Source organism: Peromyscus californicus, unplaced genomic scaffold (genome assembly GCF_007827085.1).
Source record: "Peromyscus californicus insignis strain IS unplaced genomic scaffold, ASM782708v3 Scaffold_13__1_contigs__length_99412109, whole genome shotgun sequence".
Classification (NCBI taxonomy): Eukaryota; Metazoa; Chordata; class Mammalia; order Rodentia; family Cricetidae; genus Peromyscus; species Peromyscus californicus.
In genome coordinates this window covers 9,162,778-9,183,321 of record NW_026294424.1, presented here as the reverse complement: position 1 = coordinate 9,183,321, position 20,544 = coordinate 9,162,778, and the positions used below count along the sequence as shown (strand labels likewise).

The 20,544-nt window shown below is 56.9% G+C and overlaps 1 protein-coding gene across 10 annotated transcripts in view; it reads left to right on the top strand.

Moving 5' to 3' along the window:
- The window catches only part of Camk2b (calcium/calmodulin dependent protein kinase II beta), a 90,883-nt gene that overhangs the window by 67,330 nt on the left and 3,009 nt on the right, over positions 1–20,544 (top strand). The window contains exons 6-20 of one of the 10 annotated variants that reach the window (XM_052734439.1): positions 1,615–1,687; positions 4,257–4,359; positions 4,433–4,516; positions 5,014–5,108; positions 5,227–5,349; positions 5,672–5,755; positions 6,641–6,683; positions 7,663–7,737; positions 12,055–12,092; positions 12,258–12,329; positions 13,728–13,772; positions 15,112–15,160; positions 16,382–16,495; positions 16,938–17,066; positions 17,988–18,116. In XM_052734439.1, coding sequence (XP_052590399.1) covers positions 1,615–1,687; positions 4,257–4,359; positions 4,433–4,516; positions 5,014–5,108; positions 5,227–5,349; positions 5,672–5,755; positions 6,641–6,683; positions 7,663–7,737; positions 12,055–12,092; positions 12,258–12,329; positions 13,728–13,772; positions 15,112–15,160; positions 16,382–16,495; positions 16,938–17,066; positions 17,988–18,116 — 1,256 coding nt within the window. Of the gene's footprint in view, positions 1–1,614; positions 1,688–4,256; positions 4,360–4,432; positions 4,517–5,013; positions 5,109–5,226; positions 5,350–5,671; positions 5,756–6,640; positions 6,684–7,662; positions 7,738–12,051; positions 12,093–12,257; positions 12,330–13,727; positions 13,773–15,111; positions 15,161–16,381; positions 16,496–16,937; positions 17,067–17,987; positions 18,117–20,544 lie in introns of all 10 variants that reach the window. The other 9 variants (XM_052734438.1, XM_052734440.1, XM_052734441.1 and 6 more) reach the window with 9 other exon arrangements.

The window sequence follows — 20,544 nt, the reverse complement described above, 5'->3', positions numbered from 1 at the left end:
TGGTCATGCCGTCATGGAGGGTAAGACCACAGGGCCTGGTCTAGAGCCTTGACTGGACTTCAATGGTCTCTCAAGAGACCGAGCTAGAGGAAGCTCATGGAGGAAGGTGCCAGCTCTGGCCCTCAGCAATCTCTGCAGTGTGTGGAGCAGACTGGTGGTCTTTGCTGGTGGTGTCTAGGGAGATGACATTTCCTCGTGAATATGACTGCACATGAATCGATCCATTGGAAGAACATCCCAGGCAGAGGAGAGGTCAGCAAAGCAGGCCTGCAAACCACAGACATGACCTATAGTCTGTTCCCCCTATTCTCTCTAAATAGGGCCACCGGGCCTGGCTCTCCATTCTGTGTAGTCTCAGAGGCCCACTGGCCATTGGGAGAGTCAAGAGGAGCCTCTGAGGGGCTGGGGGACGTATTGTGAACTCTTAGCTGTGCCCCCATTGGCTCTGGTATATGCCATGTTCGGCCTGTGGGAAGACTGAGCTCTGCCCACTTGAGTGAGGCATGCTGTGCCCAGTCCTGCAGGCCCTGCCCTGAACACAGCTGACCCCTAACCTGCATGGGACTGAGAGCCACCCTGAGTGACAAGTGCTTGACTCTCTTGGGGACCAGAAAGAGAGCAAGGATAAGTGATGATACCAGGCACAGTAGGAGGTCATGAGAAATGGCAGTTCCTCACTGTGACATAGGCCCTTCAAAAACCCTGGGAGGAGGCTGGGAAGGAGGGTCTCAGGAGCCCAGAACAGGTGAGAGGTGGTAACATTATAGAGGACTGCCTCTTACATACTGGACATGGTTCTTTCTGAACTCACAAACCTCAGGTTCATACCCATTATTGTGTCAAGAGTGAGCTTCATGGGGAGAAAACTTAAATGTAATTTTCATGGAACTTATGCTTGGCTCCAGGGTCTACTGGGATGGGGGAGGGAGTTGAGCACTGGCCACAGGGCTTCTGTGTACATGGGGCTGGTGGCCCTGAGTCTGATGTGTGGACGGACAGGAAGGGTTCGAGGCTGACACTGATAGATGTCACAACGAGGGAAAGGGCTGGGACAGAGGGGACTCCTGTGCTTAAGCTGCCCTCTGGCTAGAGAGGCACCCTGCACAGTGGCTCCTGGAAGCTGAGCTAGATGAAGAGGCACACAGTAATGCATAGTTACTGCTCTGAAGCAGACAAGCTCACCTACCTACCATGGCACCGTGCCCCTACCTGCTCCGCCCTTCCTTGACTTAGTTTCCCCACTCTCTTGCTCACAGTGCCCACTTACTGCTGCCCACAGCTTAGGGTCAATTTAGCCTAGCTCAGCCTTAAAGGCTTAAGCTGGAAACCTGAGTTTTTTCCCTTCTGAGTTACTTCTGTGGATCTGGTTCAGACTTCCAAACAGACCTGGGCCCAGGAGAGGCAGTGTATGGACTAGAACAGCTGCCCTTGGGGCTGAGGAAGGACTCCCTTGTGGCCAGCATCTCCTTCCCCCTGATTCCCCACATCCTCCTTGTTCCCCCAGGCTGGGGATTGAACCCCAGTGCTCCATGGTACTTTCCCCATGCCTCCTGTTGCTGACCCCTCCTGGCCACCCCAGGACCCCACAACTAACCTGTCTGCTGTTTGCCATAGTCACTGCATCCAGCAAATCCTGGAAGCTGTTCTCCATTGTCACCAAATGGGGGTCGTCCACAGAGACCTCAAGGTGAGTTCTACCCTGCCCTGTGATAGGTGCTGTCACCCACACCTCCAAACTGTGTAAAAGGAGGTGTGGAGAAAGAGGGAGGTGGGGTGTGGAAAATGTGTGTGCATACTGTATGCTTGCATGAAGGAGTGTGAGTGTGTGTGTGTGCCTGTCTCCGTATGGGGCCATGTGCCTATGTGTGTACAGAGAGGCATGGGTGCATGTGTGTATAAGTCGCTGGGTGTGTATATGCATGTGTGTACATGTATGTGAGATGTAGCTGCACACTTACAACCCAGTGTCTCTGTCTCTGGAGGAGCCAGCCTTCTGAAGTCATCCTGTTAACAGATGTATACTCAGACTCTTCACTTTCTAGTCCTCTACCAAGATGCAGCTCTGGGGGGTGGGGGTGGGGGGGACACAGGTGACTGGGGACAGGTGCTGAGAGTAGGGTTGGTCTGGCTTGGCCAACTCCTCTCAGATCTTTCTTCCCAGTTCTCTGCTGTCCACAGCTGGACTACGGGCTCCAGACTATATTCAAAATAAAATTTGTAGCTGGGTGTACAGCTGGGTGTAAAGGGGGCTCATCCCTTTAATTCCAGTACCTGGAAGATTGAGGCGAGAGGCTCAGGAGTTCTAGGCTAGCCTAGGCTACATAGCAAGTTTGAGGCCAGCCAAGTCTACACGAGACCCTGCCTTATGAAGAGAAAAGAATTGACTACAAACTCTCAGATGCTTCCCTTCTTCCCTGTAATCTCCCCTTTTCCACGGCCTGCTTCAGCCTGTTGCTGAGTCCGCCTGTTCGGGGACAGTGTAGATGCCAGCCCTGGCCTGAATGTCTTTAAGGCCGACCTTCCCCTGAGCATTAGTGCTGACTGGGGTGGTCACTCCTTTCTTAGGCCATAGCTGTCCTGGGGAGGGTGTCACACAGAGGCCCGAGATGTTCCCTGCATCTCTTCATGTGTCCTTGCTTCCTTGAGGGTCCTGTTCTGTCTTATCTGGCACAAGGCCCCTGAGGCGAGGGGGGACCTTGTCCCCCATTTTATGAGGTACAGGCACTCCGTTCCCAGAGAGTTGACGTTGAGGCTGAAGAGGGCGTGTTTCCTCATGTCTCCAATCCTGGACAAACAAGATCTCCCCGTGGAGAGGATAGAATGTCCCTCCTTTCCCAGAGAGAAATCCCACCATCTTGACGAGGCAGACCCGCAGATGGCACAATAGGTTGATGCTACACAGTCACTCGAGGCAGGAGAGAGCATGGTTAGCTGGTGTGTCTCCGGTGGAGGCTGTGAAGGAGCCAGAGTGCAGCCCAGCCTCTGTGACCCAACTGCTGCCTCCCTCCAAGGTCCCAGGCTTCCTTGCCTTGCACCGTCTAGGGCCCCCATTTGCCCAACACATCTCCATTGTCCTTTCCTGTAGGAAGGGGTGGGGGTCCCAGAGTGAAGCTTGGGGCCCCTGCCACGCTTACAATGGCAAAATCAAAATGGGCAAGGCTGAGCGTGACCCCTGCCTAGCCCCAGGGGAGAGGGAGTTCTAAGGGGACTGTAGCTTTGGGCTTGCCTACTTTGTACCCACAGCTAAGCTCCGGTCTGCCTGTTGGCCCAGAGCATCAAACTCAGGAAGCCCACATCTTTCTGTGTAGGGTGGGCACACTTTGATTCCAAGAGCCACCATTAGGTTGTGTAAAGTCAGATAACAAAAGAGGCCGTGTGGCCGTGTGTGGTCTGGCTGCAGTATGACCCCAGGAGTGAAGTGCCTCTGTGGAATGGTGAGGGTGCCTGTGAGCTTGCCAAGGGGATCTGAGGCCTGAGGAGCCCCCTGGTGGTCAGGAGCCAAACGTCCCGCTGAGCTCTGAGTGCTGCCCAGAGACCTTGGGAGCTAATGCAGCTGCAGGCTCAGGCCAGAACTCTACTGTGATTGGAGGTTGGACAGAAAGGCCAGGGAAGGCAGTAGCTGAGGAGTCTCTCAGGCCCTCACAACCCAGAAACAACAGCCTCTCTGGTTGCTTCTTTAGATGAACCAAATGTCCCTCTACCTGTGGGTGCAGACAACCAAGCGGCCCATGCCTCCTTTCTGTCCATGTGGTAGCGGAGCTGGGTGGGACTTGGTGAGCAGGCTGGGCCTGGCAGGTAGATGCCCTGGGCTGACCAAGGCATTGTAGCCCCTGGGTGTTCCTCCATGTCCTGTGAAGGCGACTGCCCACACCCCTGAACTCTCCGCCATGTGTGAAACGAGAGGGGCAGGACCGGCCCTCTCTCAATGGGGTAGCCCTGTAGCCTAGTGGTGGGAACAGTTGTGGGTGTTTGTGAGGATGAGCTGCGGGTTCGGTTCCCATTTCAGGAGGCAGGATACCCAAGTTCAAGCTGAGAGCCAGCTTCCCTTTGAATGACTAGGATGGCTGTCCTTATCCCCAGAGAGGAACCAGGCTGTAGTGTGTAGTTCTAGGACTCAGTCGTGCCCAAGGACACCCATGTTGGGAGGCAGGCTGTGCCTCTGTGTCCAGCAAACCGCTGCCACCCCTGTCTTGTCCCCTGCCCCCCACAACTGTCCGAGGTGTGAATCCTGTGCCCTGATGGCTGTCTCCCTGTAGCCTGAGAACCTGCTTCTGGCCAGCAAATGCAAAGGGGCCGCAGTGAAACTGGCAGACTTCGGCCTGGCCATCGAGGTGCAGGGAGACCAGCAGGCGTGGTTTGGTGAGTGTCAGGGGGTGGGCAGGGGGTCCTGGCAGCTCCTCATGGCCCTTCATGGTCCCTTTCCCTCTGATAGGATTTGCGGGAACGCCGGGCTACCTGTCCCCTGAGGTCCTTCGGAAGGAGGCATATGGCAAACCCGTGGACATCTGGGCATGTGGTAAGACCTGTGTGTGAGAGGTGGTTGGGTTGCATGATGGAATGTGTGGTCGTGTATTTCAGGGCTCACCCCCTCTCTCCCAGAGCGTGCAGGTGCCTCGCTTCCCCTGCCCTGAGCCAAGTGTGTGTGTGAGACCTGCCTTTGGGCTGGCTGCCTTGGCAGGGATCTCACACCCTGACTAGAAAGTACCAGTGTGCTCCAGGCCATCATGTCTGTCTGCCTGTGCTCATTATAGGTCTGTGTCCAGAGCAAGTGGACACCAGGATACAGGGACCAGGGGCTGTCAGACCACAGGCTCCTTAGGTGGGATCTTCTCTTTCTGGTGGGCATGCAGCAGAGGAGGCTGGCCAGGCTCCCTAGTGAAGTAGGGTGGAGATGGAGCAGGGATTACAGGCTGTTTGTGCCGTGCTCCCCATGGCATGGGGGGGGGGCAAAAGGACACTGAGGACTGACCCTGGTGCCCTCCAGGGCTATGCTGCTCACCTCCCCATCCACAGGGGTGATCCTGTACATCCTGCTGGTGGGCTACCCACCTTTCTGGGATGAGGACCAGCACAAGCTATACCAGCAGATCAAGGCTGGGGCCTATGATGTGAGTGCGCGCCGGTGTGGAGGGTGGGGACTGCCACGCCCCGGGTCTACCTTCCTTGTCATGGCCTCTGCCTGGGGAGGGACTTCAGCCTTGCCCTGTGCACCACTTCCTCCTGTAGTTCCCATCCCCTGAGTGGGACACCGTTACTCCTGAAGCCAAAAACCTCATCAACCAGATGTTGACCATCAACCCTGCCAAGCGCATCACGGCCCATGAGGCCCTGAAGCATCCATGGGTCTGCGTAAGTCATCCTTGGCAGCCTCTAGGGGCCAGTTCCTGGTGGGCATATCCAGGGCCCCCAAGATGGCCCTGAGGTTCCGTTCCTCATGTCTGACCACTCCCCTGGTCTGTGAAGGGCAAGACTTGAACTTGGAAATAAGTTGGGGACAGCAGGGGGAACAAGTGAGCTCATTGTCATGGTGGCTGGTAGCACTCAGAATGCGGGGCCCTAGACTGCCACTCCCCTGACCCTGTCTCCTCAGCCTCCTCTCTTTCCCACTTGGGGGACAAGGCTGATACTTCTAAAGGCCCTCACTGCCCGGTGACTTTCCTTCTCCCGACAGCAACGCTCCACGGTGGCCTCTATGATGCACAGACAGGAGACTGTGGAATGCCTGAAGAAGTTCAATGCAAGGAGGAAGCTGAAGGTGGGCACGGCTCAGACCCCATCCTCCCGTCCTCATGTCCCAGCGGGCCCCATGCTGGAAGTGGGGGTGTCAGTGGGACCTGGAGAAGAGGAGGAGGAAGGAGAAGCCCCCAAGTCTGTGCCCATTCACAAATCCAGCTCAGAGGGTTCCAGATGCCGTGACAGCTCAGAGGGTCAGAACCCTGCCCTGGGTGCAGAGCTGGCCACTTCAGCATCCTGAGGACAGGAGTACTGGCCCAGAGAAGGTTTCGTAAAAGGCAGGGCTGAAGAAGTGTTCTGGTGGGGAGGCAGGTAGGCGGGGCTGAGCCTGGTGGTTGCTGTCCAGACAAGGCCAGGGCTAGGCCTAGGAACCATTCTTTTTTTTTTTTTTTTTTTTTTTTTTTGGTTTTTCGAGACAGGGTTTCTCTGTGTAGCTTTGCGCCTTTCCTGGTACTCGCTTTGGAGACCAGGCTGGCCTCGAACTCACAGAGATCCGCCTGGCTCTGCCTCCCGAGTGCTGGGATTAAAGGCGTGCGCCACCACCGCCCGGCATAGGAACCATTCTTGATTGATGTTTCCCAAAGCCCCGAGGAGAGCCCTGACTGCCCTGGGCCGCAGGAGGGGTCACAGCAGCAAGCCTTCCTGGCCACGCCTACTTCTCAGGAGTCTTGACACTGTGATTTGTGGGGAGTGTGAGCTTTAACTGTGGATATAGTGACTTGCCTTTGGTGCAGAGGCTAGGTCCTGGAACTCTTATTTCTCTAGAAGTCTGGGCTGGCATGTGCATGCGTGTGTGCGTGCGTGTGCGTGTGCGTGTGTGTGTGTGCGTGTGTGTGCAAGGTCTTCTGACTAGAAGCCAGCAGGATGCGGACACTAACAGGGTGACCCTGGCTCTGTTTCTCCTTAGGGAGCCATCCTCACCACTATGCTGGCCACACGGAATTTCTCAGGTGAGACATTCTTCTCCAGGGAGGACCATGTTTCAGTGCCACCCTCGTTCTCCAGAAAGCCCCCTCCTTCCTCACCAGCCCTCAGCCCCAGTCCTCCAGGCTGGTGGGGGCCCGGCTTCTGCCCTCGCCTCTGAGACTTCCCACTTCGCAGAAGGCCTTTGGGCTGCCCTCACTGGGTAGCTGCTGAGGTCTGCTATGCCCCGGTCCCGCCCCCTCCGTGTTGTTGGGTCTGTGTCCCTCACCCGACACCCCAGTGTCTGTGCTGCCAACACCTGGCCCGCCACCTGTATCCGTCCGAGCATCTGTTGGGCAGCCCTGTGGCCTCCTTGTCCTCGGCACTCGAAGCATCGTGTTGTGTGTGGGAGATAGCCGACGGTGGGTGGGTGAGAGTGAGGTCCGCGCACGGGGAAACCTCGTCAGTTCTGGATGGGCCGCCTACCCTGGTTGTTCAGGGTGGGCGATGGGACAACGGAGTCTCCCGGGTCTGTTAGAGACCCGTGGGACCCACCTGGGGGGACGGTGTTGGCCCTAGCGCCCAGACAGCTGTGTCTGTGGCTTCTTCTTCGTCGCCGTCCGACACTAAGTGTGCGAGCGTTCATCATCGTGTCTCTCCTTGTCCGTCTGCATCTGGTACCCTGCCTCCTGTTACTTTGCTGTGATGCTGTACTGCCGGGAATGGGCACACGGTCACACCAACACTAATGGGACTGTCCTGTCTGCTGTGTGCCCCGCATGCCCCATTGGGCACAAGAAGCCCCACTGGGGCTTTCTAAGGAGAAAGGAGGCAAATGCTTTTCAGTGTCTTATCGGCCCCGATCTTGTTCCACTCTCCTGAGAAAGGGATTCTGGAGCCATCCCCCACCTAAACTTTAACTCTAATCTTCTTCTGCTTCCTTTGTCTCTTCTCTTTCCTCACCTTGCCCCACCCCGTCTGTGTCCGCCCCCTTCTCCCCCCTCGTCTCTAACCTGGTGCTAACAGTGGGCAGACAGACCACCGCTCCGGCCACAATGTCCACCGCGGCCTCCGGCACCACCATGGGGCTGGTGGAACAAGGTAGATGTGTCTTGCCCAGTGTCCACCTGCTCCTGCCCATCCCTCCTGTTGGCATGCAGCCCCCCTGCTGCACGCAGCCACTGGCCAGGCCCCCAGAGCCTCCCCAGAGGCTGGCAGCCCCCTGGGAGCTCTGCTCCTGCCTCAGTCACATCCCAGCAGAAGCCCCACCCTGGGCAATAAGGCTGCCCCTCGCTCCTGTCTCATTGTCTGTGAAAAGAGAGGCCCCCATCAAACCCCAGATGCATTTGGCTTTCATTGTCTATAAAAAGAGAGGCCACATCAAACCCTCAGGTACATTTGGCTGAGACCCTCAGGTCCTGGCCTCTGGGAATCTGAAGAACCAATTCAGAATGACCCTGACCTCACAGGAAGCCACTGAGCCTGCTGCCGGAGGGTCTCAGGCCTGGAAGGGGAGCCCTTAGATCAAGGTTAGGGAGGTAAGGATGTCCCAAGGAGCTGCAGGGCTCTTCAGTTCTTCTGATGGAACAGATGGATCTGGTGGTCTGTGCTACAGAGTTCCCCAGAGTGAATGTGGGGATGGTGTCAGTTTCTGGGACTGAAGGTTCCTTCCTGAAGTCCCTTTTAACTTGGTCCCAAACCCCTGAGGGAGAAGGTGGCCTCTGACAACCTGTTCCTTTGGATGGTGTGGGACCCTCTGAGGGCTAAGTCACCCCGAGGCTCATCATGGGCTCCACAGCCACCACGCTAACTGAGTGCTCGCGCAACTGTAGAGCAGCATGCAGGCTCAGCCGAGCTTCAGTTTCCTCTCCGGCCTCGAGTGTGGGCTGAGGGTAGGACACAGGTTTCACAGTCTGAGGTCCAGCTCTTTCCACATGCCTGCCTGGATCCACCTCACGACGCCGCCCCCGGGGCCACAGCAACGCTTTGCCAGCTAGAGGATCCTTCTCCTGGGGGATTCTCAGGTCATCCTAGGAGGGGTCTGTTCTGTCCACCTGGGCCCAGTGTGGATGGTCCCGAGTCCATTTTAGAGCCTTTTTGAAGCCTATATGAGGGGCTAAGTTCATAAAATAAATAAACAAACAAACAAATAAATATGAAGCTAGTGGCTGCCACGGAGGCCCTGTTGCCAGGGGGCAGTGGTGTGAGACAGGTCACCTCTGAGCCATGCTCTGCCCGACACCTGCTGCAATGCTCGCCTGCCTGCAAGTGAGCGAAGGCAACCTTGCATGAGGCTGCCTGCATGTTGTGGCTCTGCCCCAGGTGCTGAGGGAGGTCAGTGCATGTCAACAGAGCTCAGCATGGCTGTCCATAGTGACTAGAGAGTGTGGGTGAGCAGAGACGAAGGTCCCATCGACTCCAGTAGGTTGGCCCCACCACCCCCTAAGGACACATGTCGGGGGTCTCCCCTCTCCACGTCTCTGTCAGACACTCCAGTGTGGCAGAGAACCTTGGACAGCAGGAAGACCCTTGCTGTAGAGCGTGGTGCAGCCTGGCTTCCGCCACCCCTCCCACACTGAGCGGATATGTGCCTTGTGACTGTCAGGCTGGCTGTGGTTTGGGAGTAATTGCTTGGCCTGAGGCCTGGGAGTGGAAAATGCCCTCCTGAGTTGGAGACACAGGCCTGAGGAGCCCCAGCTTTAGGTATCTGGAATCCCATGTAGTTCAGTTCACTTTTGGCTCCGGCTGCACTTACTAAATCTTTTTGACTTGAGACACCTCCCAGGTGGCTCCTCTGCCTCTGAACTGTGGTGTGAGTGGTGTGCACAGGTTCCTGGCTGCAGTGAACCATAGTCTGTCCAGGACAGATGTGAATGCTAGATCCAGGAAGCTTATGGCCAGGGCTAATGCAATCAAGGAGGCTGGGCCATGCCCCCCAGGCCGTGGGGAGCACACATGGGCCACTAGGGGGAGGAGCGGGAAGGATGCTGAAATGACATGGCTCACCCAGGTCCAAATTTGCTGGATAGCATGTCCACCTCCAAATAAACCCCGTTCTCTTTCCACAAATAACTTAATCTCCAGTAGCACAGCTCAGAACTGTGGTTTTGATAGACTTGAGGACTTAAATGAAACACTTCTAAGATCAAGGACCGTCCTGGGGTCTCTGAGGGCCTAATCCTTCCAGTGTGCCTTTTCCTATGAGAACCCTCCAAGGATGTCTGAGGAGGGGTACCACAACGCCACAACTGAATCTCAGACCAATATTGCCACAACTGAATCTCAGACCAATATTGACCTTCACCAGTTCCAACTCAGAATCCACCAGGGAATATGCTGGGTTGGCTGTATGGTCTGCTGGTGGGTAGGGTCAAGCCTGGCTTCTACAGACTGCCTGTTGACATTGTGGCATCTTAGAAATGCTCCTCTTCCCTTGCTGCCCAGAAAGCCATAACAAGGATCCTCAAGACAGGACTGTCTTACATCCTTGGGCTCCAGGGAGGGTCCTGTCGCCCCGCTGTGTCAGGGCCCAAGTCTCTGGTAGAGAAGATAGTAGGCTGGATTCTTAGAGTGGAGGAACCAGCGCTCATGCTGAGGAAACCCATGTTGCCGGTGTAGGGCTGGTGTCTCTAGGGATGAGCCCTGCGGGAAGATGGGGAAGAGAAAGGACAGCATCCACCAAGAGGAGGGCTATGCCAGGGGAGACAGTGCCCTGTCTCTAACTCTAGGGAGAGCCTAGCCACAGTGTCAAAGGCGCCTCACAGTCCACTCTGCAGAGATGTGGGAAGTCAGCATTTCTAGCCCTAGGAACCCCCTTGGGGCTACCTCGGGATTGAGGACCTAGGGGGTCCCAGGTCTGAAGATGACGTGTGAAGGGCAGGATCATTTCAGAGAGATCGGCTTGTAACAGAATTGTTGAGACAAGTACCCAAGACACTGAGAGGGGAAGGCTGTGGGAAACCAGTGCCCACCACAGCAATGCTCAAAAAGCCCTTCAGGTTCCAAGATAGTATGCGGCTTCAGGTAGCCATGTCCCCAGGTCCCAGCACACAGAGCCTGGATGGGCTCAAGTTGTGTCGTCTGGCTGGTGAGGGAGGTGGTCAGCACGCAGCAGTGGGGCCTGGCTCTGGTCTCTGGAAGGTTACCCTCAGAGCTGCAGACACGTACAGAACCCCTCAGAGTTCTCACTCGAGGTGTGGCCTAGATGGTTGCATTTCTGCCCACAACAGTGACATTGCTGTGTGACGGAAGACGGTGTTTGACTGTGTTACAGCCCCCATGTCCCCACCGGGTCTGCTGGAAGCAGCACAGGTTCCCCCAGTACGCAGGGGAGCCTGAGCCTGGGTGTGGTCGGCCAGTGTCTAGCTGCATGGGATGTTGTGGGGAAGGGCCCTGGGGACCCCACCATGCTGTGCCAGCCATGGCTGCCTCTAACCTGCTGTGTTGGCCACACGGCCACTTGACTCTTCTTGGGGAGCACTGAGCCAGGACAGGCTGGCTTTGCTGCCCCGTGTGGGGCCTTTCTGAACCAACACAAATCTTGTTTTCTCTCTCTTCCTCTCTTCCTTCCTCACTCCCTCCTCTCCTCATCTTTCCTTTTCTGTAAGGTAAGCTGACTTCCTCTCTCGCTCTCTATATTTGCTGTTTTAATTCTGTAATTAAAACTCTAAGCTCTGCTCTAGAGGATGCAAGTGCCGGAGAGAAGGGTGGGGCAAAGCTAGACCCATCCTCATCTGAGGGGAGTGATGGAACCAAAGGTTCCATCTACCGAGCCCAGGTGTCTGCCGGGGCTTGTGGGCAAAGAGGCTGGTGTCGGCCACAGTCACAGCCTCCGAGTGGTCTCATGGCAAGGGCTGCTGGGGCCGTTCAGTGGGAGGACAGGGAGGCCAAGCGGCGTAGCCCTGGTGCAGAGTTTTGTTGCCCATCGGAAGATGGAGGGGTGGGGGCTGGGACAAGCCCGTTGGTGTGACAGCCAGCTTTGGCTCACCATCCCAGTGGGAACCCAAGACTTCAGAGGGCAGGGCCAGGTTGAGCATGACCTTCCCTTTGCATCCTGATGCCTACCAATCCTGACCTGGCGCCGTCCTGGGAAGTGGGGGGCAGATCATCCTGCCAGTCAGAGGCAAGGACAAGGAGGCTTGAGTGCCTTGAAGGAGCTCCATAATCGTTGCAGATGCCGAGGGCAGGGCGGTCCTGGGTGAGGCTCCCCAGGCAGCCTGGCTCAGCACCCCTGGAGTTTCTGCTGCTTCTAGGGCCAGGCCAGATATCAAGGCCACAACTGCCTCTGGCTTCGGGTGACTGGACCTCGGGTCCTGAGCTTCACCCCTGAGGAAAGGGGAAGGGTGGGGGAGGGGCAGGGGCTACAGTGACCCTAGGCCCTAGGAGCTCACGATCCCTCCTTCCTTCCCAATGCAGCAGCCAAGAGTTTACTCAACAAGAAAGCAGATGGAGTCAAGGTGAGGCACCAACTAAGCCCTTTGTTGGGTACAGGGGAGGATGCCAGAACCTGCAGCACTGCCGCTGACCTCAAGGTTCTAGCTTGAGAAGCCATGCTCCCACAGATGCTGGGGCAGGGAGGGTCCCTTTTCTTCCCTAGTGACTCTTCTCCCCTCTCTCCACAGCCACAGACAAACAGCACCAAAAACAGCTCGGCCATCACCAGCCCCAAAGGATCCCTCCCTCCTGCTGCCCTGGTACTGAGCCCCCGCCCCTGCCTCATCCCACTGACAGAGAGGCCTTGCAAGGCAGGGTCTGGTGTGACTGCCTGTCTCTGGAGACAGAACAGAATGGCAAGGAATAGGGTTGTGAATCCCAAGAGGAGAAGCCACGTGGGGTCGGGGGGCTCCAGATCAAGCAGGTGCAAGACTGCTTAATGAGCCCTTCTCTGGGACCTTGAGGTACCCAGGTGCTAGAGAGAGATATGGCTTCCCAGCTGTGGTGACTTCTGGACCACCCTGCCTCAAGAAGCTCTAATAAAAGGCCATCAGGATGCCACTGAGGGGGAAGGCCAGTGACCTGCTGTGGATACCTGTCCTCTTCAAGGCCCTCACCTCGTACAGCTGTCCAATCTAGCTTAGAGGGGCCCAGGCTGGGATCTTGAGGGATTGTGCCCTGGAGTATTGCATCCTGAGTTATGAGGAGCAGCAGGGCCATGGTGGTGGGATGGAGGTATGTGGTTGAAGGAACAGTGGACTTGTCCATCTGGGACTGTTGTTCTCAAAGCCGTATACCATATTGGTCTGTGAATTACAGAGAAGGAAGCTTGGGGACCCCTGCTGAGGAAGGATGAGAGTATCCATGATACCCCTACTATATTCTTTCTTATTCCTTGAGAAGGCACTAGGCCAACTCTGTCCTCTGTCCCCCTTGCCCTGGGTGACTTGTTCAGGTGAACATCACATTCCCAGGGCTGTGGAGCCGTGGTCTCAGGCACCGGCCTTCTGAGCTGGGTCGTGGGTCTGGAGTTTGAAGTAGTATGTTTGGTATCCCCTTGATATCCAGGCAGGTGTTGCCCATAGGAAATCTGGTTTTGCCAAATAAGGGGAGCACAGAAGAGCTCATCCTGGCTGGAGTCGGGGAGTCGCTCAGAGCAGTGGGGCTATGGTAGGAGGGTGCCAGGCGTCAGCTCACCTGGTGCCAGGGGTGGCTCACACCGGCCTCACAGCCAGCCCCACCTTGGACCCCGTCCATCCCATGTGCCAACCCCCACAACATCTCTAATCCTGTGCCCGCTTCCGTGCTGGGGCAGGAGGTGGGGAGAACTCCCAGAGCCCACACACATCTACAGTTTCTCTCAGGCCCTGTGAACTCCATCTTTCCTGGCCTCTGGCCTGGCAGATCTGCTGGTTCCATCCTGTTGGGCCTACTCTACACCCACCCAGGGCCATTGCCGACCACCTGCTGCCTCCATCCCTACTGGGCCATCTTGCTGACCGCCTGCCTCCTCCATCCCTGTCCCTCTGCTCTACACTCTCTCTGGGCAGACCCTGGTCGCCGCCCACTCCTCTGGCTCCCTGGCTCCCCATCCTCTGCTTCCTTCTTTCTCACTCTCCCTCTCTCTCTTTCCTTCCTCTGTCTGCCGCCCTCTATAGGAGCCTCAAACCACCGTTATCCATAACCCAGTGGACGGGATTAAGGTACTGCCGCCACCTCACTCCTCACCCTTTCCTTGGGCAGGAGGTATGGGCCCAGGAGGAGGGTGTGGACGGTGACCTGGGAGAAGCATTTGTGCCTATGATAGAGAGCAGATGTGTAGTGACCTGACCCCGAAGGTAGGGCAGAGCCCACAAGCCTACCTGCCTGGGGCCGTGGCAGGACCCAATGACGCCACTGCAGAGTGCTCACACAGCTTCCAGAGTGCCACCTGCTGCAGGCCTTGGGGTCGGTCTGCTTCTTGGGAGCCTCGTCTCTGCTCCTTGACTCTTCTCCACCTTCACCCCCCAGTGTGGCCCTGGCGCTTCCTGCTCCTCTCTGCTCTGCCATCTGCTCCCATCACATTGGCATCATCACCTGGGGCCGGGAGGGGCTGGCTTTCTGTGAGGTGGGAGAGATGGGCAGGTGTCGGAACCATCTACAGTACAGCAACTGGGCTGGGCTGGCGGGTCAGACACACCCAGGCTTGATCACACAAGGTGACATGGTGGGTACCTCCCTTTCTTAGGCCAGAATCTGCACCTGGCCCTTCTCCATGCCAGGGACCAAGGGCAGCTAGATATGCCCATGGTTCTAAACACCAAATGTCTGTTTTCCTCCCACCTGAGTGACTGGTACCCTTTTCAGCCCTCATGTCAGGTGAGGTCGTACTCTCCTCTGAGGGACTACTAGTCAACCGACGGGCTGGGGTAAGGCCTGACCTTATATTTGAAGGCCTCCAGTTTTGTCCCAGAGCCACGTTCAGTCAATGTCTGTACCAGAGACCTGTGAGGTTTCTTTGGTTTTCTGGGGACATGTTGGCATAGAGGTGCTCAGAAGTCAGCCGCCACTTGAAGGTGGTAGACGCTGGGCCTTGCTGAAGTTCCAGGCCTAGGTGGGACAGTGGCATTAGGGATCTCATCTCTTCTGGGGGAAGATATCCCTCCCCTAAAAGCTGCTAACCACATCTGCCCACTGCCCAGGTTTCGGGGCCTTCCATCACTAAAAGACAGTCAAGCCCCATGTTTTTCCATCTTGGGATTTCAAAAGGTCTGCTCTTGGAGTCAGCTGAGTGTCTCAAAGTCTCTTGGGGAAGGTGACGTTGAAGCCCTTGCTGTTGGAAATGTGGTGGCCTGCAGGGGACAGAATGAGCCCTGGTGTGAAAGCCCTCCTGAGAACATACACAGCTCGACCTTTCTCCCCAATCACTGGGAGGATCTGTCTCCTGAAATCATCAGGACTAGCCAGGCAGAGGTCCTACCTGGAAGCCAGGCTAACTCCACCACTGGAGGTGTCCTGCCTGCCCTTGGCCACATCTTGACCCCTGTCTCTCTGTTTCCTCAGGAGTCTTCCGACAGCACCAACACAACCATAGAGGATGAAGATGCCAAAGGTACCTTCACAGAGGCCTTGCCTGGTCATGCTGGGCCGTGGGTTGGCAGGGGGCGGGCCTTCTGCAGCATCTCTGCTCTTGCCGTGTGGTACAGTGGTTCAGAGGCCTGCTGTCAAGGCCTGTCTGGTGTGAGTCAAAGCAAGTTTGGGACATCGTGGCTGGGGTATCTCAGGCATAGTGCACATGCGAGGAAGCCACAGTCCTGGGAGCCAGGAACTCGGTTCTCACAGGGTATGAAGTATGTGGGTGATGTTTATCAAGATGCCGTTCTTTTGCGTTCCCTAAGCTTTGGTTCTGTTCAGTTTGCCAGTGAGTGGCCAGGTAGCAGAAGTGTTGTTTCCTTTGATGACTCAGGAGCTCCCTCTTCAGGTGGGCTTCTGTGCCACACCCTGAGCCCTGCCCATGATATGTGTTCTCACAGATGTCCCTAGGACACCTGCTATCAGTGAGAGGCCGCCCAGCCTCTCCCACTTTCTCTGCTCCCCCCACCCTCCGCCCCCCGGAACGAGGTCTGACAGCTCCAGGCTGTCCATGGAGCCCTAACCTGTCCTTAGGATGGCCCCTTAGGACGGTCAGAGTTTCCCCTTTGCTCCTGGACAGCTGCAAGGCTGTCCCCAAGTGTCCTCCACGCTCCAGAGTGGACATGAGCACAGGACATTGGTCCTTGAACCCAGGAGAGTACACTTCCCTACAAGCTGAAGCAGGACCCAGAGTCAGCAGCGTGGATTCTACCCATACCTCCATGCCAAAGGTTCTGTCCTTGAGCTGGCCCGTGGGACACTGAGCTATGAGGGAGGTGGGTGAGCCTCATGTTTGCAAGGGGACAGGAGCAGCAGGCCAGCAGCAGATGAGGCCGGGCGTTAAAGCAGGAGCCAGGGTCGGGGAAGCCTCGGGAATGAAGGGCAGAGGCACTCTCTCCCCAGCCAGGGGCCAGAGCTGGGACAGAGCCAGGACAGTTCCCAAGGCCACCGTGCTCAGGGAGGACCACCCAACAGTTCTGGCCCAACCTTGGCAGGACCTGGCATGGGCCCACAATAGACTTCTAACACCTATGGGTGCCCCCAAGAGTGACCTCCTCACCTCTGTCCCCTAGGTCCCTGGCAGTGGCCTGGGACTCTACTACACCTGTAACCTTTTCAGCTGTCCTGTGCCTCTTGGCTCTTTCTGTCACGTTCTGTCTTGAGTGTCTGCCATCCACGGCTTGCTTCTGTTCTGCCTCAGCCCCCAGGGTCCCTGATGTCCTGAGCTTGGTGAGGAGGGGCTCAGGAGCCCCAGAAGCCGAGGGCCCCCTGTCCTGCCCATCTCCAGTTCCCATTAGTCCCCTTCCAGCCCCGTGTAAGTAGCCTGGGCCCCGCTGCTGTGGGGATGACTTTGAAGGGCCTGGCAACTCTCTGAGGGAACATTCAGGGCCAAGGACTGGACAGGCCTGGATTCCTGGCTCTAGCCCTACCCTCACACAGCCCCCAGACTGGGGCTCCCCATGGCTGCCTCTGTCCAGCCAGAGGCCTCTCTTGGCCTGTGGGGATGCTGTCGTAGCCTACTTTCCTGCTCATGGACACTAGATGATCCCTGAAGAATTTGGCCTTGACTTCTAGGCCTCCAGGGCCCACCCAAACCTCCCTCTACCCCACCTCTGGAGGTTTCTTGCTTCTAAGACTGGAAGCCAGGTCCCGGATTCCCTTGTGGTGAGAACAGGGACCCGTCTTGCCTGTCCTGTCAATTCTGTCTCCTCATATGTCTGTCTGCCTTGTGTTCATGTGTGTCTGTTCCACCCCAGCCCCCAGGATCTCTGACATCCTGAGCTCGGTGAGAAGGGGCTGTGGAACCCCAGAAGCTGAGGGACCCCTATCAGTGGGGCCCCCACCCTGCTTGTCTCCGGGTCTCCTAGGCCCCCTGCCCACCCCGTGTAAGTAGTAGCCCCGCAGGTTTGTGCCTCTGCTGCCAAAGGCTCTGTGAGAATGGCCAGTGCTCAGCTTCCTGCACCTGTCATGCACGGCCCAGCTCCCCCAGACCAGGGTGCCTGATGGGTGTCCAGTCTGCCTGGCCTTGTTCAAGGCCCATGCGTTAACACAGCTGGGCAGCTACCTGGCTTCTCCTCCTGGGCCCAGCAGCACCTCCGACTCCTCTCCTCCCCTTCCTCCTTTCCTGCACGCCGCTCACCTCACTTCATCTCAGGCCCACCCCCCCGCGCAGTGATTAGCTGGGGTCCCTCAGACCATCTCTGCCAAGAATTTTCTAGCCACTCACACTCTACCCTGCCCTGGTCACGGTGCCCCAGAGCCTGTCTTCAGAGCAGCCCCTGATTCTTGATGTACTCTGTCCCTGAACGCCATTCACTAACCAAGGCAGGGGAGGTCAGGGAAGGTGTCAGGATGGGAACCTCAACGAGGGCCTTGTAGGTAAGGAGACATTCAGAAGAGGAGCCTGGCTTTCCACTGGCCTGGCCCCACATGGGCCAAAACAGTGCCTCCTTCTGAACATCCCTCCTCCCCTCCATCCACTCCTCTACCCACCTGTTAAGGACTTCTCAAACATCAGTCACTTGCAGCGACAGCCTCTGGCTTCTTGGGGGCCAGGCTGCCTCTCCTTGGAGGGTATCCTCTGCCCTCGGTGGCTTCCAGCTCAGCACACTAGAATGGACACAAGTATCTGCACTCCCGATGCCTCCTTCCACACCCCGCTCTGGCCTCCCCCGTCCCCTGTGTCCCCGGGACTCCTGGTGCGCTCACATCTCCCTCTGGCCTCCCCTACTGTCTGGCTTGGCTCTCTATAGGTTTCTTACCTGCATGTTCCTCCCACCTGTATTCATGTGTCTGTTCTGCCCCAGCCCCCAGGATCTCTGACATCCTCAACTCAGTGAGGCGGGGCTCAGGGACCCCAGAAGCTGAGGGCCTCCCACCAGTGGGCCCCCCACCCTGCCCATCTCCGACTCTCCCTGGCCCCTTGCCCACCCCATGTAAGTAGCACTTTAGTGGCCCTGACAGCTCCATGGAGGAGCAAGCCCCCATTGTGGGGTGTGGCCAGCCAGCCTGACTCTGGGAATAACCCAGCTTGTGGAGATATGGGGGGCACAGCATCTGCCAGGTCACAAGAAATCATGTCGAAGTCCGTGAAGAAAGCAGTGGGTTCAGTCAATGCAGATTATGGACATGAAGTGTGTGTGTGTGTGTGTGTGTGTGTGTGAGCTCATGTACTCGGGAAAGCTCCCAAAACACTTTACTGACCTGGAGTCCTCGCTACCATGCCGCCACCACATTCTGGTCGAAGATGGTGGTGAGCAGGTGCCCACCAGTGCATGAGGAACCCTCGCGAAAGGGCTGTCTGGGTGAGAGTAGACCTTCCTGGACAAGATGACAGGAAAAGACGCTCCTGGGAATTCTGGCATGCTGGTGGCCGGGCTGGACGTGGGTCAGGGGGGGAGGGGGCGTGCAGCCAGGGCTAAGACGAGTTAGGAAGAGAGGAAGCACAGGCAGGTGGCTGGCTCTTCGGCTTGTCTGTCGACTGTCCGCCAGTATCACTTACAGGGATGGATGACATCCAGGGCTGTAGCCACCGCTGCCCCCGCCTCCGGGGAGACACGGGGCTGGGGGTGGTGCTGAGATGTTTTCAGAGAAGAGGCTGCTGGGCCAGGGCCTCGGCATGGCAGGGCAGTGGCTGGGTGAGTAGCTATGAGAGGTGGGCTTGGGGTGTCCTACCCCATCACCTCTGCCCGTTAGGGCCGGAGTGGGGGGATGTTGCAGGTGGCCACAGCACAGAGGCGGCCACAGTGGCCCATAAGGGTGGGTATCCACGGTTTGCAGTTCAGAGGGGTAAGGGGCAGCCTCCGGAGGGCATGAACCCCCTAGAGCATTCCATGGTCAGTTGAGGGGATGAGCTGTGAGGAGCTCAGCCAGGTTATTTCTGGTGATGGAGTAAGGCGGCAGGGTCCAGGGTGGAAGTAGCCAGTACTCACAAAGTGTGGAGGGGATGCTCTTCACTGCTGGGTGCAAGACAGCTTCTCAAAGGTCACACTGTTTTTGTTGGGGATTGGCCTGGAACATGATCTGCCATGGGGGGGGGGGGGTCTGTGCAATGATCAGACACTTGCTCGTCTGTGGGGAGCACCAAGTAACCACATCACTTTAGAGGCTATGACACCGATCTGCCTTTGTAAGGTCTATGCTGAGCGTGGCTAGGGAAAGGGGTCCTTCATGAGGGGGCTGTGATAATGACTGGATGGTGACATCTGGTCATCCTGTGAGGGGCTGGACAGAAGAAAAAAATAGACATTCAGCCAAATGTAGGGAAATGTGGGTGACGTCAGATGGTATTGGGCCCCTCTTTCCTGGGAGGGTTACAACCCACCAACTAGGTTACAGGTTCCAGTCAGCCCTCTTCAGGCTCAAGCCCCTCCCCACCTCATGCTCTCTGTACCCCAGGCCTCACTTCCTAATCAGGGATTACATAGGATTCAGGCTGATCCCGGCTGATCCCTAGTCAGCTGCCCTGCCTGCAAGCTGGGAGGGCGGGGGCTTCGGGCCAGTGGGAGGGACACAGACTTTCACTGGTCTCACCCAGATACCCTCAGCCTCCCACAGGAGAGCTGTGGACAGTGAGTCCAAACCCTGCCCTCCCCTTTGGCTTCTTCCCTGGACTTGCAGGGTAGAGGGGCAGCTTGTCCTTGGTCTCAGGCACTCCACCAGGGTTATCCCTGTATTCAGGGCTTCTTGGTCCTCCCTTCATGTTTGACTTCCACTGGTGTCTGGGCAGCAGCCATTCTGCAGGTCAGGAGGTGTCCAGGTCCCGTTCCTAGACAGCCTCAGCTTTTCTAGCTGTCAAATGGGCCAGTGGCTCTCACAGGAATGCTGTTCCCAAACTCCAGCACATTCTGACTGGTGCTGTGATTATGGATCTCCCCTTAGTGTATTTAACATTGACTCCCGCAGCCTAACTTCATTAAATGGAAAATTAGTCCACTTACCACAGTGGAAGGTAGACTCAAAGCATGCTTGGAACCAAGTGGTAATGTTACTTCGTTCTAGCCACTTTTGCCGTGTGCTGAGGGACTCCTATAGAGGAACAGGGCAGCTGAACCTATTAAAAAGGGGTTAACAAGCCCCAGGGGATACTTGGGACATGTGGACATGTGGAAGCCTGGGTTTGGGGAAGGAGCTGGCTGCAAGTGTAGAAGCCAGGCCAGAAACCTGTGACATCTCCAGAAGGAGCAAATGTGAAGAGATGTGAGGTGCAGAGAATGATGGACATTGGGAAGAGTAGGTACTGCTTTGGGGACTGAAGTATCAGATGCTGCCCTGGGACCCAAAAGGTAAGGGCACGAAAAGCTGTTGTGTGTCTAGGACAGAGCCTTGGTACTCTCGCAGAGTGGGGCACATAGGTGTGTGGTT